The sequence below is a fragment of the Muntiacus reevesi genome, chromosome 1 (assembly GCF_963930625.1).
Source record: "Muntiacus reevesi chromosome 1, mMunRee1.1, whole genome shotgun sequence".
Classification (NCBI taxonomy): Eukaryota; Metazoa; Chordata; class Mammalia; order Artiodactyla; family Cervidae; genus Muntiacus; species Muntiacus reevesi.
Genome location: NC_089249.1, coordinates 30,360,455 through 30,375,628, shown reverse-complemented (window position 1 = coordinate 30,375,628; position 15,174 = coordinate 30,360,455). Strand labels below are relative to the sequence as shown.

General features: G+C 43.0%; 1 protein-coding gene across 3 annotated transcripts in view; it reads right to left on the bottom strand.

Moving 5' to 3' along the window:
* Window positions 1-15,174, bottom strand: part of BCAT1 (branched chain amino acid transaminase 1) — a 132,314-nt gene that overhangs the window by 81,352 nt on the left and 35,788 nt on the right. The window contains exons 1-2 of one of the 3 annotated variants that reach the window (XM_065940299.1): window positions 6,302-6,429; window positions 5,123-5,194 (exon numbers count right to left, since the gene is read on the bottom strand). In XM_065940299.1, coding sequence (XP_065796371.1) covers window positions 5,123-5,194; window positions 6,302-6,343 — 114 coding nt within the window. In that variant the 5' untranslated portion in view covers window positions 6,344-6,429. Of the gene's footprint in view, window positions 1-5,122; window positions 5,195-5,970; window positions 6,086-6,301; window positions 6,430-15,174 lie in introns of those variants that run through there. The other 2 variants (XM_065940308.1, XM_065940316.1) reach the window with 2 other exon arrangements.

The following is a 15,174-nucleotide window of genomic DNA, read 5'->3' as shown; positions in this document are numbered from 1 at the left end:
CTTTGACAAAATTCAACATCCATTTATGGTTAAAACACTCCAGAAAGCAGGAATAGAAGGAACATACAAAAGCTATATATGACAGATCCACAGCAAGCATTACCATCAATGGTGAAAAATTGAAAGCATTTCCCCTAAAATCAGGAACAAGACAAGGGTGTCTACTCTCACCACGACTATTCAACATAGTGTTGGAAGTTTTGGCCACAGCAATCAGAGCAGAAAAAGAAGTAAAAGGAATCCAGATAGGAAAGAAGAAGTGAAACTCTCTCTGCAGATGAAATGATCCTCTACATAGAAAACCCTAAAGACTCTACCAGAAAATTACTAGAGCTAATCAACGAATATAGTAAAGTTGCAGGATATAAAATTAACACAGAGAAATCCCTTGCATTCCTATACACTAAGAATGAGAAAACAGAAAGAGAAATTAAGGAAACAACACCATTCACCATTGCAACAAAATGAATAAAATACTTAGGAGTATATCTACCTAAAGAAACAAAAGACCTATACATAGAAAACTATAAAACACTGATGAAAGAAATCAAAGAGGACACAAACAGATGGAGAAATATACCGTGTTCATGGATTGGAAGAATCAATATTGTCAAAATGACTATACTACCCAAAGCAATCTATAGGTTCAACACAATCCCTATCAAGCTACCAACGGTATTTTTCACAGAACTAGAACAAATAATTTCACAATTTGTATGGAAATACAAAAAACCTCGAATAGCCAAAGTAATCTTGAGAAAGAAGAATGGAACTGGAGGAATCAACCTGCCTGACTTCAGACTATACTACAAAGCCACAGTCATCAAGACAGTATGTTACTGGCATAAAGACAGAAATATAGATCAATGGAACAGAACAGAAAGCCCAGAGATGAATCCACGAACCTATGGACACCTTATCTTCGACAAAGGAGGCAAGGATATACAATGGAAAAAAGACAGCCTCTTTAACAAGTGGTGCTGGGAAAACTGGTCAACCACTTGTAAAAGAATGAAACTAGAATACTTACTAACACCAAACACAAAAATAAACTCAAAATGGATTAAAGATCTAAATGTAAGACCAGAAACTATAAAACTCCTAGAGGAGAACATAGGCAAAACACTCTACGACATAAATCACAGCAGGATCCTCTATGACCCATATCCCAGAATATTGGAAATAAAAGCAAAAATAAACAAATGGGACCTAATGAAACTTAAAAACTTTTGCACAACAAAGGAAACTATAAGCAAGGTGAAAAGACAGCCCTCAGATTGGGAGAAAATAATAGCGAACGAAGCAACAGAAATAGGATTAATTTCAAAAATATACAAGCAACTCCTGAAGCTCAATTCCAGAAAAACAAATGACCCAATCAAAAAATGGGCCAAAGGACTAAACAGACATTTCTCCAAAGAAGACATACAAATGGCTAACAAACACATGAAAAGATGCTCAACATCACTCATTATCAGAGAAATGCACAAAACCAATCAGGATGGCTGCTATCCAAAAGTCTACAAGCAATAAATGCTGGAGAGGGTGTGGAGAAAAGGGAACCCTCTTACACTGTTGATGGGAATGCAAACTAGTACAGCCGCTATGGAGAACAGTGTGGAGATTTCTTAAAAAACTGGAAATAGAACTGTCATATGACCCAATCCCACTTCTGGGCATACACACCGAGGAAACCAGATCTGAAAGAGACATGTGCACCCCAATGTTCATCGCAGTACTGTTTATAATAGCCAGGACATGGAAGCAACCTAGATGCCCATCAGCAGACGAATGGATAAGGAAGCTGTGGTACATATACACCATGGAATATTACTCAGCCATTAAAAAGAATTCATTTCAATCAGTTCTAATGAGATGGATGAAACTGGAGCCCATTACACAGAGTGAAGTAAGCCAGAAAGATAAAGAACATTACAGCATACTAACACATATATATGGAATTTAGAAAGATGGTAATGATAACCCTATATGCAAAACAGAAAAAGAGACACAGATGTACAGAACAGACTTTTGGACTCTGTGGGAGAAGGTGAGGGTGGGATGTTTCGAGAGAACAGCATCGAAACATGTATATTATCTAGGGTGAAACAGATCATCAGCCCAGGTTGGATGCATGAGACAAGTGCTCGGGCCTGGTGCACTGGGAAGACCCAGAGGGATCGGGTAGAGAGGGAGGTGGGAGGGGGGATCAGGATGGGGAATACATGTAAATCCATGGCTGATTCATGTCAATGTATGACAAAAGCCACTACAATATTGTAAAGTAATTAGCCTCCAACTAATGAAAGTAAATGAAAAAAATAAAAAAATTTTATAAAAAGTAAGCAGGCAATATGCAGGTGTGTGACTGGTTTGAGTAGATGTGAAGTACAGATCAAAGAGGAAAAGAGCACTCATGTAAAAGAAACTAACTTTATGCACAATTTTTATAAGGGTTCTTTAGAAGCCATCTCTGTCCTATAGTTCCCTTCTAAAGATGGATAGGATAGCAATATTTGTAACATGTTATTTTCTCCTTCATGATTACTCTGTCTCTTCCTAATGCTCCAATGTTCTCCAATGATTTCAAAGTCAGAATGTCTCATACCATATGCTTGTGGAAAAATCTGGAAGGCCACAATGACTGGGCTGTGAAACAACATGAAATATGACAAAAACAGAGCATATTAAAAAAACAAGCATTTCTTGATGCAAAATGTGTGGTTAGGGAACCATTTGCTCCAGGATGGGGAAGCATGCACCAGACTAGTGCAACTAGGTTAAGAGCCCCTGAGGGCTATTATTAGCTCTGAATTCAAGCAACACCCAATTGCCATCAGTACTTCTCTGAGTTGGCACTTAAACTTTCAAAGGCTATCTCTGGATTACATGTGTCAGGACTTTCCAGGCAAGAATACTGGAATGTGTTGCCATTTCCTCCTCCAACGGATCTTCCTGACCCAGGTATCAAACCTGTGTCTCTTGAGTCTCCTGTACTGGCAGGTAGATTCTTTATCATTGTGCCACCTGGGAAGCCCTTAGAAATTGCATAACTTTAAAACAAGGGCATCTGTCTTGCTTTTCTTGGAAAGCCATGGGTGCTACATTTGTTATCATTTAGAGACACAACTGAAGCGACTTAGGAGGAGGAGAGACACTTTTTAAAAATCTAATAAGGAAGTGTATGGATGGGAGAGTTAGGGTTGTGGAGAGAATTTGGGCTGTGGAAGGAGAGGGACAGGGAAGAAACAGACAGTTGACCTCCTTGAAATGAAGATAACCCTGGAGTCCACAGAAAGATTCCCTAGGACTTCCCAGTAATAAGGTACCTCATTACCGGCCTCTGGGAAAATGGTTTCCTTACTTTAAAATGACTGGATCAACATGTATATGTGTGAATGAGTCCTTTTGCAGTCCACCTGAAACTATCACAGCACTGTTAATCAGCTATACTCCTATACAAGATAAAAAGTTTAAAAATAAATAAAATAAAATGACTGTATCAAAATGGGAGAAGGGATACAATATGAAAACTATCCATGAGAGATCAAAAGGCAATTTAAAGTTATAAAGGAGGTGATCAAGAAGGAGATAGAAAAAGTCCAAAGTCAACAGGGTCCTGTAAAATCCACCATTTTTTCCCCCACAAATTACCAGTTTCATTTTTCATTTGCCTCATCACATTGCACTGTGAATCCAACCACCATTACCACTGATGTTTTGATATGCAAACACATACGTATAGAATATCAATGGGCTTCTCTGATAGCTCAGTTGGTAAAGAATCTGCGTGCAATGCAGGAGACGCTGGTTGGATTCCTGGGTTGGGAATATCCCCTGGAGAAGAGAAAGGCTACCCACTCCAGTATTCTGGCCTGGAGCATATCAATACACTCTCCTTAACTATAATCTAAAATACAGAAATTTAAATTAACAAAGAGATAATTTACATGATGAATTAACCCTTCACTTTGCAAACACTTCTTCTATGTATAAAAGTATAAAAGCCTTTTGGGAAATTTTTTCATTTATCTATAGCCTGTGAAGAATTTACTATATAAGATGACCTTTAGAGATTATCAAGTAGGAATCCTTTTTATTTCATTCTTTCAAGGATCCATATCTCAACATCTACATCCCTAAAATGTATTAGAACTTAGCTTTCATAGACTAGCAGAGTATATCGACTGTTGGGTTGGAGGACACTATCTTTAAAGGACAAGGAATAACACGAACAAATAAAATTCACAAACATTTTAGTAAGGAAATTACTATATCATATTTTGATTTTTAAAAAAACCTGAGAGTAGAGATCTTACATTAAATTTATCTTTGGATTTCCAATGCCTAGCACAGTCCCCGGCACGTAGTAAGAGCTGGGTATGTTTGAAATTGATGAGCAAGTCTCATCCGTCTCTGAACCCTGCCAGGATGTGAGATCATTAGGACATTCTGTGCTATGGATGACAATTGACAGTGGCTGAAACAGGCAGCAGAAGAACAGAAGGAGGAAAAAAGAAAAGCCACGGAGGAAAAAATCTCCATGGCCTGGAGGAGTCGAGTAGGTGGAGATAATGAATTAAGGAGAAAATGATAATAAACTTTACCTTTATGTTCTTATGATTTTTAAAAATACTTTACAAGATTCTTTCTCTCTTTCTTCTCACTATTCCTCTGTGAAGTACGAGGTTATTTAATATATATAAACCCCAGAATTTAGAGAGAAATGAAGGAAATACAACCATTTTTTTCTTTTTACTGTAAAATATTAGCTGCTGCTTAAAGAGGAAACAAATGAGTTTAGCTTTTTCCACAGATAGGGTGAAGGGTTAAAAGTATTATATAATCAGATAAACCTCAAGGTGAAAGTCATGAACTGGTTATTTTCCAAGAAAACTTTTATAATTCATGAAATAAGCAATTAACTGCCCGGTAATTCTATACGACTGTCCTATACTGCTCCCCATACGACTTTTCCCCCAGAAGAGTGGAATTTAAAAAGCATGGCAGGTTATTTAAATTATTGTATAAACCTGTGCTGAGAAACTGCCCCAAATCTCAACAAGAAATGGCTGTATTCAACTGAACTGCTGTTTCACTTAGCCTCTGGCAAGTAACTTACCTTGAAAGTCTCCACCGCCTCTTTGGACCCGCCTTCTCCAGTACCTTCTGCGGAGCATCCATTATTGCAGTCCTTAAAGAAGAATAAATTCCATTAAGTAAAACTAGGTGTCTCACTGGGGTCTGGGGTAATCAATATCACTCACCATCACACCCTTCGCTGCGCTCGGGTCTGGTCCCCAAGCAAACAGGAAAAAGAGGATCAAACACCCAGGCACCAGCCCCAAAGGAGAGCGTCCTGCGAGAGCGGTCCTTCTCTTTCTGCCCTGTCGGAGGTCGCAGCAGTTTTTTTCCTTCACTGCTGGCTTGGAGCAGACTGGTTAAATTCCAGATTCGCCCTGCTGCGCCAGGGTTCACCAGCAAAGAACAAGAAAGTAATTGTCTCCCTATTATCCGAGGAAATAGTCTAGATTAGGGCTTAAAGCCATTAACAGAGAAATCTCCTGGGCGCACTCAGCCTCGTGGTCTTGTCGATCATGGGCGCACAATAGCAAGCCTGGAAAAGCTATGGGGACCAGAGTGAACCATTTCCTCCACGGGTAGGGTCCTCCAATGCAGACGCAAGGGCACCCGTTAAGGACAGAACTCATGGAATGAGGGCGTAAAATTTTAAAAAACACTTAAGGACGCAATGGAAACAGGTCAAACAGGAAAAGGTACTGACCTTCAAAAAAAAAAAAAAAAACCTAATATGCTACATCACTAGGGGAAAGAGGAGGAAGAAAAGGATTCAGGGAGGCAAAAGGCTACGGGCAAAATATTTTGGGGTGGCGAAGGCACGCAGGATGTGGCTGTCAGTTCTGGCAGCCCCAAAATTCCGTTCCCTCTGCTCCCCCACCCCACCCCCACCTCTTCCACCAAAGCGGATTCCATGGCGACCCTCATGTTCCCGGTGGCTGTCCGCGCCTCGCTCCGGAGCAGGTCACCGGCGGGACTTTCAGATCTGGCTGGCGGGGGCCTCTCCGAGGCGTTCGCAGACTGGGACTCTAGATTTGGGGCAGGGATGGGGAAAGAGGAGACTCCCGGATGCAGACAGAATGCTGGTGCAAGGCGAGGCAGGATGGTGCGGGCAACAGCAGCTGCGCGCCCGGCCAGGCCCGTGGACTTCCGAGAGCCTGGGGTCCAGTCTGCCCCACCCCTATTCCTACTCCCACCCCGAGAAAGCCTGTGGTCTGGGTACCTGAGGGGCGAGGGCCGCGGCGGCGGGGGGCGGGCTGGCCATCCGGAGCCTCCCGGGGCGCGCGGCAGCAGAGATCGGCGGCGACACGCTGCACCCGGCTCCACGAGAAAGCGGGCGGCGCGGCCAAGCCCCAGCGCACTCACCGCGCGGAACCGGCCGCCAGCGCCCGGGTGCCCCGGCCACCCGGCGCAGAGAACAGCGCAGCCCCTCCATCATGCCTGGGGGAGAAACTGTCCGATCCTCCAGACGGGAATCTCCAAGCCCTAGTCCCAGCCCCCTGGGCACGAGAGTGCAGAAGCGCCTCTCAGGGGGAGCCGGCACTGAGCAAGCATTCTTATTTACCAAACAACGCCACGGTGGGCCTGGAAACGCCCTCTGCCCGGGGGAAGCCACCTCTGGGAAATTAATTTTCTTTAGGACAGATTTTCCTTTCACAACCCCACAAAAGGCAGTTTCTGCTTCCCTCCGCCCCTCCTGCCCGGGGAACTTACAACTGGGGATTGCCCATTATGCCTGGGCAGTTATCTGCCACTGACCCTCAACGCGCAAACTGATGGAGAACGTGAGTCCGGGCTTTAGATTTCTTTTCACCGCCAACCAAGTCGGATTTGCAAACTTGGGCTGCTAGGCTCACAGCCCCTAAGACCTTTTTCTGCCCAAAGACCTCAAGGCCACTTAGACCCACTTACCACCCCTCCACCCCCATCCATCGGTTTCAGGCAAAGTAGACCACGAGCTCCTAACCAAGCGGCTTTGACAGTTTTTTGATGTCGGCGTGTGATAAAAACATTTAGAAATAGCTGGGAAAGTGACATCGGAAAAGGAAAAGGAAGAATGTAATGGCTATTGTCTGCTGTGTGCTCCTGGAGCAATGTCAGACTAAATTATGAGCCCTTCTGGGCTTTTAAAGGAATAGGAAGTGGTGACTTGCGCTGATTTGATCTTAGAACGTGGGAGGGTGGTTAAACCCAGTCTAGTTTTAGAATTGATTTTATACAGTCCTAAAGTCAATATAGCTGTAATCTTATCGCCCAGAAATTGCATACACTTCTCCCTTCCTCTCTCCCCTTGGTACTAGACATAGAAAAGCCTCTTATGCTGGGGTGGAATCCTAACAGGTCACATGTCACTGGCAACCAGAGTCTCTTGTTAAATAGATGTAAAATTGAACAATTGAAAGAAAATACAGATTAAGTATACTCAAGTATACTTTTGACAATTAAAAGAAAATATAGATTAAGTATACTCAAGGATACTGTTGAAAGAAAATACAAATTAAGTGTACTCCTACCCCAAGCATAAAAATAAGAAACGCTTAGTTGAAGAGTTACAAACAAATTATTTGCATTCAAAAGTCTGGTTTAAATGTGTATGGGGATTCCCAGGTGGCTGAGCAGTAAAGACTCTGCCTGCCAATGCAGGAACCACAGGAGACTGGGATTCTATTCCTGGGTCCAGAGATGGGGAAGATCCCTGGAGAAGGAAGTGGCAACCCACTCCAGTATCCATGCCTGGAGAATCCCATGGACATAGGAGCCTGGCAGGCTACAGTCCATAGGGTCACAAGGAGTTGGACACCACTGAGCAACTGAGCACAAATGTCTATACCTTACTATTCATTCAAAGCCTGTTATTATTGTTTTATAGGTAGATACTAAACAGCTCTGATTTCCTTGCCATTTTAAGGAATGACCTGTAAGTGACCTTTTAGTGACCTGTAAATCCTCCCTATTCATCCAAGAAAGCCTGTATCATACAAGAATGATGTTATTAAAGAATTACTACAGGGCCCCACTGACCTTTCCTCTTTCCTCCTGTTCAGAGCCAGACTCTGGTGGGCAATCACCATCTGTATTAACTGCTGCTACTTCCTTCCTTTTCAAGTGACTATAATTTGACTTCGCTTCAATTATTCCACCTAAGCAAGGTTCCTAGTAGCCTTCATTTTGCTCAACCCAATGGTTTTGCTTCATGAGCATTTTTATGGCTCCACCTATATGCTGATGACTCCTAAATACTATTTTTTCAGTCCGACTCTCTCGTGATCAGTAATGTGCTTACAATCAAAAGTCTAAAATATTCATTAAGTGTGTAACATTTGTGCCTGCACTGGGCTAAGTGCTGGAGATGCAGTGTGAGCACACCTCCATCCTGTTATCTAGCATTGTCTCCAGCCAAATAGAAAAATGTTACTTGTATTGAAAAGTGTTAACTAATCCCTGCAAATGTGAAATTGCATATGCAGCTAGTGCTACCTGTGCTTAAGAGCCTCTACTAAAGAGATGTAACTGACTTAGAAAGGCCCAGCAAGGAATCCTTAAGGAAAGATTTGGAGGATAAAAAATTCAACTACAGGAAGAAAGGATGAAGAATGGTCGGGGATGAAAGTGAGTTCCAGGCAGAAAGGACATCTCTAAAAAGGGAAGGAATGTGGAGCTTACAAAAGAGGGTGGGCTTCCCTGGAGGCTCAGCCAGAAAGAATTCTCCTGCCAAGGCAGGAGATAGATACTGGTTCAGACCCTGATCTGAGAAGATGGCACTGCCTCAGAGCAACTAAGCCTTCACGCCACAATTACTGAGCCTGTGGTTTAGAGCCCATGTTCCACAACAAGAGAAGCCACTGCAGTGAGAAATTCAAGCACAGCAACTAATGAGTAGCCTCTGCAACTAGAGAAAAGCCCTTACGGCAATGAAGACCCAGCATAGCCAAAAATTTAAAAAAAAAAAAAAAAAAGATGAGGGCTGAAGGAGGCACCCGAGGAGGGTGATCCAGCTAAGGTGAGCCTGGGAGGGTAGGCAAAAAGCCAACCAGGTAGCGGCCATTGGTAGTGCCTTAGAGAGTTTGTTGTTGTTCAGTTGCCTAGTCGTGTCCGACTATTTGTGACTCCATGGACTGTAGCATACCAGGCCTCTCTGTCCCTCACCATCTCCCGAAGTTTGCCCAAGTTCATGCCCATTGCATGGGTGATGCGATCCAGCCATCTCATCCTCTGATGCCCACTTCTTCTGCCTTCAATCTTTGCCAACATCAGGGACTTTTCCAATGAGTCAGGTGCTCATTATCAGATGACCAAAATACTGGAGTTTCAGCTTCAGCATCAGTCCTTCCAATGCATATTCAGGGTTGATTTCCCTAGATTGACTGGCTTGATCCCCTAAATGTCCAAGGGGCTCTCAGTTCAGTTCAGTTCAGTCACTCAGTTGTGTCTGACTCTTTACAACCCCGTGGACTGCAGCACACCAGGCTTCCCTGTCCATCACCAATTCCTGGAGCTTACTCTGAAGAAGGAATTCATAGGGCCTGGACTCCATCTGAGGCCTGTCTGCGCTGATCGTGCTCGGCCACCTCTCCAGTGGACTCTAAACTCTCTGCTTAGTGCCTGTGGGAACGACAATGGAAGGATAAGACCCCCTCCGGACAGGGGAACCTTGAAGATGGTTTCCAGGTTTCTCATCGCCTAAGAGAAAACAGACACTAATCACCCCTGCCTCCGGACAGTATCTATCGGAATGTAAGCACAGGCTTATCGGTTAATAACTGGTTGGAATGTAACCATGGGCTTATTGATTATTAACTGTTTGAACACATAACACGTGAATGATGGGGTTATTGTGATTGTATTTACCCTTCCTTTGTAAGCCTCAAGGGATTTGGGGTGGTGGGTTTGGACACGTACACATGGGGTCTAAAAGATTTTCACAAATGCTGGTCGGGGTCCTTGACTAAGAGGAGACTCTACCTTGGGCCCGCCGGTGTAATAAACTGCACTCCATTATCTGCATTGTCCTTCTGAGTGAGTTTGTTTCCTGGAAATCGTGGCTATAACAACTCAAACTCATGTCCATTGAGTCGGTGATGCTATCCAACCATCTCCTCCTGTCATCTCCTTCTCCTCCCACCTTCAATCTTTCCCAGCATCAGGGTCTTTTCAAATGAGTCAGCTCTTCACATCAGGTGGCCAAAGTATTGGAGTTTCAGCTTCAACATCAGTCCTTCCAATGAATATTCAGGACTGATTTCCTTCAGGATGGACTGGTTGGATCTCTTTGTTGTCCAAGGGACTCTCAAGAGTCTTCTCAAACACCACAGTTCAAAACCATCAATTCTTTGGCACTCAGCTTTCTTTATAGTCCAACTCTAACATCTATACATGACTGCTGGAAAAACCATAGCTTTGACTAGACAGACCTGTGTTGGCAAAATAATGTCTCTGCTTTTTAATATGCTGTCTAGGTTGGTCATAACCAAGGAGTAAGCGTCTTTAAATTTCATGGCTGCAGTCACCATCTGCAGTGATTTTGGAGCCCCCAAAAATAAAGTCTCTCACTGTTTCCATTGTTTTCCCATCTATTTGCCATGAAGTGATGGGACCAGATGCCATTATGTTGAGTTTTAAGCCAACTTTTTCACTCTTCTCTTTCACTTTCATCAAGAGACTCTAGTTTTTTGTCGCTTTCTGCCATAACGGTGGTGTCATCTGCATATCTGAGGTTACTGAAATTTCTCCTGGCAATCTTGATTCTAGCTTGTGCTTCATTCAGCCCTACATTTCTCATGATGTACTCTGCATATAAGTTAAGCAGGGTGACAATATACAGCCTTGATTACTATTTGGAAACAGTCTGTTGTTTCATGTCGAGTTCTAACTGTTGCTTCTTAACCTACATACAGATTTCTCAGGAGGCAAGTAAGGTAGTCTGGTATTCCCATCTCTTTAAGAATTTTCCATAGTTTGTTGTAATCCTCACAGTCAAAGACTTTGGCGTACTCTTTAAAGCAGAAGTAGATGTTTTTCTGGAACTCTCTTGCTTTTTCAATGATCTAACGGACAATGGGCTTCCCTCATAGCTCAGTTTGTAAGAATTTGCCTGCAGTGCAGGAGTGCCAGATTCGATTCCCAGGTCAGGAAGATCCCCTGGAGAAGGAAATGGCAACCCACTCCAATATTCTTGCCTGGAGAATCCCATGGACAGAGGAACCTGCAAGAGTCAGACACGACTTAGCAACTAAACTATCACCACCAGCGGATATTGGCAATTTGATCTCTGGTTCCTCTAGCTTTTCTAAATCCAGCTTGAACATCTGGAAGTTCATAGTTCATGTACTGTTGAAGCCTGGCTTGGAGAATTTTGAGCATTACTTAGCTAGCGTGTGAGATGAGTGCCATTGTGCAGTGATTTGAACATTCTTTAGCATTGCCCTTCTTTGGGATTAGAATAACAACTGACCTTTTCCAGTCCTGTGGCCACTGCTGAGTTTTCCAAATTTGCTGGTATATTGAGTGTAGCACTTTAACAGTATCATCTTTTAGGATTTGAAATAGCTCAACTGGAATTCCATCACCTCCACTAGTTTTATTCATAGTGATGCTTCCTAAGGCCCACTTGACTTTGCATTCCAGGGTGTCTGGCTGGAGGTAAGTGATCATAACATCGGGTTATCTGGATCATTGTAACACATTAATATGCTAAATGACACACCCACAGATACAATGACCATAAACATCAAAAGTGGATGGTGGTCCCATTCCTGGAAATCCTCACCCCTTCCCAAAAAAAGCTGGAATTACTCCTCCCACTCATTAGCCTATGAAATTTTTATTGTTGTTCAGTTGCTAAGTCGTGTCCAACTATTTGTGACCTTATGGACTGCAGCACACAGGAGTCCCTGTCCTTCACTATCTCCTGGAGTTTGCTCAAACTCAAGTCCATTGTGTTGATGATGTGATCCAACCATCTCATCCTCTGTGTTCCCCTTCTCCTCCTGCCCTCAATCTTTCCCAGAATCAGGGTCCTTTTCCAATGAGTTGGCTCTTCGCATCAGGTGACCAAAGCATTGGAGCTTCAGCATCAGTCCTTCCAATGAATATTCAGGACTGATTTCCTTTAGGATTGACTGTTTTGATCTCCTTGGTCTCCAAGGGACTCTCAAGAGTCTTCTTCAAAAGAATCTTCACAGTTCAAAAGCATCAATTCTTCAACACTCAGACTTCTTTATGGTCCAACTCTCACATCTGTACATGACTACTGGAAAAACCATGGCTTTGACTATACAGACCTTTGTCATCAAAGTGATGGCTCTGCTTTTTAATATGCTGTCTAGTTTTGCCATAGTTTTCCTTCCAAGGAGAAAGTGTCTTTTAATTTCAAGGCTGCCGTCACCGTGCACAGTGATTTTGGAGACCAAGAAAATAACCCTATACCCTGGCACCTCTCTCTTCTGAGTTGGCCCACACTCTGTCTATAGAGTGTGTTTCTTCCCTGTATAAACCTCCTTTCGCTTTACTATGGCTCACTCTTAAGTTCTTTCCTGTGTAAAGCCAAGAACTCAGACTTGGCAGCCGTCTGAGGCACTCAGATATGACCCGGGAAGTGACCATCCTCTTACACCACACTCTCTTCCCTGAAACATTTCCTTTCTCAGATTACTTAATAGCACTTCCTAGGGGAAAGATCCTTGAGCCCTGTCTAGGCTACACGGGCCCCTGGCTATTTCTACAGAATCCTTTCCACTACAAAATAACTGAAATGCTTTATTCTAATTATTTGATTAAAGTTACTCTATTTTTGATGATGGGAAAGTGTGTCTATTTTGTTTGCCTAGCAATCTCCCCTCAACCAATGCCAGGCACACAAATGAGACTTTACTAACTGTTGAATTGCAGCTCTCAAATATTTTAAAAGTGTGTCTTTAACATATTTTGAAATTTTAACTACTAAAGTTTGCAAATGTAACAGGGCTAATCTATCGCTAGATCTAGGCTTCTTTCTCCATAAAACTGTTCTAAATCTTTCTCCTTCCTTTTCCTCTCTTCTCTTCCACTACTTCATCTCTTCTCTTAACCAGCCATCCTATGGGCTTTCAACATATTATGACTGTTAAGGGATTGGATCAATGCTTTCCAATGTGATGATGGAAACATTCTGTCTCTGTGCCAAGTCATGTGTGGATATTGAAGAGTAGAAATGTGGTTAGTGTGCCTAAGGAATTGAAGTTTTAATTTTGCTTAATTTTCATTCATTTGCATTTCATTTAAATAGCCATGTGTGGCTCTGGTCTTAGTGCAGTTTGGGAGCATTACAATATGTTTGATCATAGCTGAGGGTTGATATCCTGGCTTTACCACTTATCAGCTCTATGATCTTGAGCAAATGACTAACCTCTTTCGAGTTTGAAAAAACCTATTTTTTTTAAAGCTATCCTTTTTCTTTTTAAATTTATTTTTAGGAACACTGGGTCTTCATTGCTGTGCTTGGACTATTCTCCATTTTCAGCAAGCAGAGGCTGCTCTTCATTGGGTTGCATATTACTCTTCTCCCCCAGCTTCTCTCCTTCATCGCTGCCCCTCTCTTCTGGCCACAGTCTCACAAGAGATCCCCCCACCGCCTCCATTTTTGACCTCCCATCTCCTCCCTGCTTTCCTACATCCACCATGCTGTCATCAAAGTGCTCACTCTGAAAAGCTTTTTCTAAACCAGTCACTCCCCAATTCAAAACCATAATGATATCTGCTGCAGGTTGAGCCAGTTACAATGTTCTGGGTACTTTGTAACCTAATGAAGACCTGCTGGGGCCTTCCCAAGAGAGACCCCTCCCCCATATTCTCTGCTTTAGCTCCTCTCTAAAGTACCTAGATAATCATATCTAATGCATATGTCAAGTTGTTTTACAGAGGCTAAAACCACCACCAAATGGGGGAAGTTAATAATTGACAATCATGAGCATGTAGTTCCCAGACCTATCAGTTCCTAAAGATTGATGCTGTGAACCCCTATTACTTCACTATCAATCCATCATTATTGTGCACCAGCTGATCACATAGCCTTGAACATCCCTCCCTGACCTGGACTTTAGAAAGGCTTTGCTAAAACCCACCAGGGAACTTGGGTGCTTTGAGCACTAGCTGTCCTGGACTCCTTGCTCGGTGCCCTACAATAAACACTGAACTTTCCTTCACCAAAACCTGGGTCAGTAGACTGACTGTACCATACATGGGCCAGTGGACTCAAGTGTGGTTCTGGAACACTTTGGGTACACATTTTCTCATCTAATATTCCAAAGAGCCCCCTTCACCCCTACCCCCACACACCACCATAGGTTCTACTTTCTGGATTTTTAGTGATTCAGAGACATTACTTAAATTTCTCAGAATGAAAGAGCTGTTAGTTAAGTCAATTTGTCCACAAGGTTGTGATCTCACCTACAATTGTGTCTTGTTCCAGTGGCTCTAGGTTTTATGACCGTAAACATATCAGTAAAAATTGCAGCATGTGTGGTAGGCTGTGTTTTCCAAATATTAGCCACAACGTTTTCTCCCATGAATATGCTCTTCTGCTCAACCCCATCAAGCAGTGGAATTCCACATCCCACCCCACCCCCACTTTTGAATCTGTGATTGTTTTTAACCAATAGAATAGGACAGAAATAGAGAAATGATGCTGCTCCTGTTTTAGGCATGTACTGTAACTGCCCTGGAATCTTCTGTATCTTCCTCTTGGAAGGTGCTTGGGACTCCTGCACCTGGCACCCAGCCACCATGCTGTAAGGCTCACTAATCAACAGTCCCAGATGAGCTCCCAGCCAGCATCCAGCATCAGCTGTCAGCTGTGGGAGTCGTCATCTGGAGCATCCAGCCCTGTTGAGCATTCAGATGACTCAAACCACATGAGAAACCTCAGGTTAAAACTACTCTGCTCTTCTTGAAGCAATTATAGATGATGGACCATCATCCTTCAGGATCCCATAAGAATATGGGAGTAAAATCTCTGAGGGAGGGATGAAACAGGAGGGAAGAGGGCAGGGCCTAACTTTTGAAAGAATGACATAGCTCAAGGACACAACATAAACTGATTAGAATCAAATGGGTCCAAGA